Here is a 1,160-nt window from a genome sequence, read left to right on the forward strand (position 1 = left end):
ATGATTTGTTTGATCAGTTTCAAGGAGCAGTTGTGTCTCGGAGATTGATCTGAGGTCAGGATACTACCAGTTGAGGATAAGAGACAAGGATGTGCCCAAAACTGCTTTCAGGTCGAGATATGTGCATCATGAATTTAAGGTGATGTCGTTTGGGTTAGCCAATGCCCCTGCTACTTTTTTAGATTTAATGAATCTGGTATTTTTTTTTTTTTTGAAAGGAAAGACAAATTCATTACTAAGATTGAATTAGTTCGTTACACACTAACTCATCCATAGTGGATCTTCTAACCTCACTTGGGCCATCCTCTAGCCATACACTTTCACAAGAAGAATTAACTGCTAACTTAGCTGCTACATGAGCACTAGCATTTACAGATCTTCGGACAAAAACCAGTTTCCACACAGGATAGGCTGCCTTAAGCTGTCGAATGTCTTCAATTAGCTGGCCATCCCAAGAGTTGTCTTCTGTTTCTGAATTTACAGCATCAGCTACAGCTTTTGCATCCCCTTCGAAACATACATGCATCAAACCCAGTTCAGTACAGAAGACCATTGCTCTATGAAGAGCATGACACTCTGCTTGGAAAGTCGAGGTGACATTCCTCTTTGGTGCAACCAGACTCCCAATCAAAGCCCCCTTCGAATCCCTTACAACCACCCCTATCCCCATTCTTCCCTTATCTCTATTAAAACCTGCATCAAAATTTGCCTTGTACCAAGGCCATACAGGAGGATTCCAAACCTGCTTGGAGTCACTAATATGAATTCTAGTTGCTGCCCCAGGAACTCCTTCCTGCACCTCCCTATACACAGAGTAATCAGCTTGTGCCTTAGCTATGACTGCATTCGGAGATTGAAAATTACCATTGAAAACCATTTCGTTTCTTCTCAACCAGATGCTATGTATGACAGTAGCAGCCAGCTCTAGCTCCTCCTGTTTTAGTTTCGTTCCCATCTCCTCCCACAGGGCCTGAAAATCATAGAAGTCTCTTCTCCATTTCCTGAACACGGAAATCCCACCCCACACATCTGCTGCAGCAGAACACCCCCAGCACACATGCACCACAGTTTCGGGTTCACTCAAGCAAACAGGGCAGGTATTGTCCTTCAAAATATTTTTCCTGAAGAATCTTATCTCTAGTTGGATGAATCAGGTATTT

General features: G+C 43.0%; 1 protein-coding gene across 1 annotated transcript; it reads right to left on the reverse strand.

Moving 5' to 3' along the window:
* Window positions 1-235: 235 nt before the first annotated feature.
* On the reverse strand, window positions 236-955 carry LOC122280136. The gene has a single exon (XM_043091162.1). The coding sequence runs from the start codon at window positions 953-955 to the stop codon at window positions 236-238; it is 720 nt and encodes a 239-aa protein (XP_042947096.1).
* Between the last annotated feature and the right edge of the window lie 205 nt (window positions 956-1,160).

Source organism: Carya illinoinensis, chromosome 1, assembly GCF_018687715.1.
Source record: "Carya illinoinensis cultivar Pawnee chromosome 1, C.illinoinensisPawnee_v1, whole genome shotgun sequence".
In the NCBI taxonomy this organism is placed as follows: domain Eukaryota; kingdom Viridiplantae; phylum Streptophyta; class Magnoliopsida; order Fagales; family Juglandaceae; genus Carya; species Carya illinoinensis.

Coding starts and splice junctions, on each gene's coding strand:
- LOC122280136 (XM_043091162.1), bottom strand. CDS start 955: ATGGGAACGAAACTAAAACAGGAGGAGCTAGAGCTGGCTGCTACTGTC.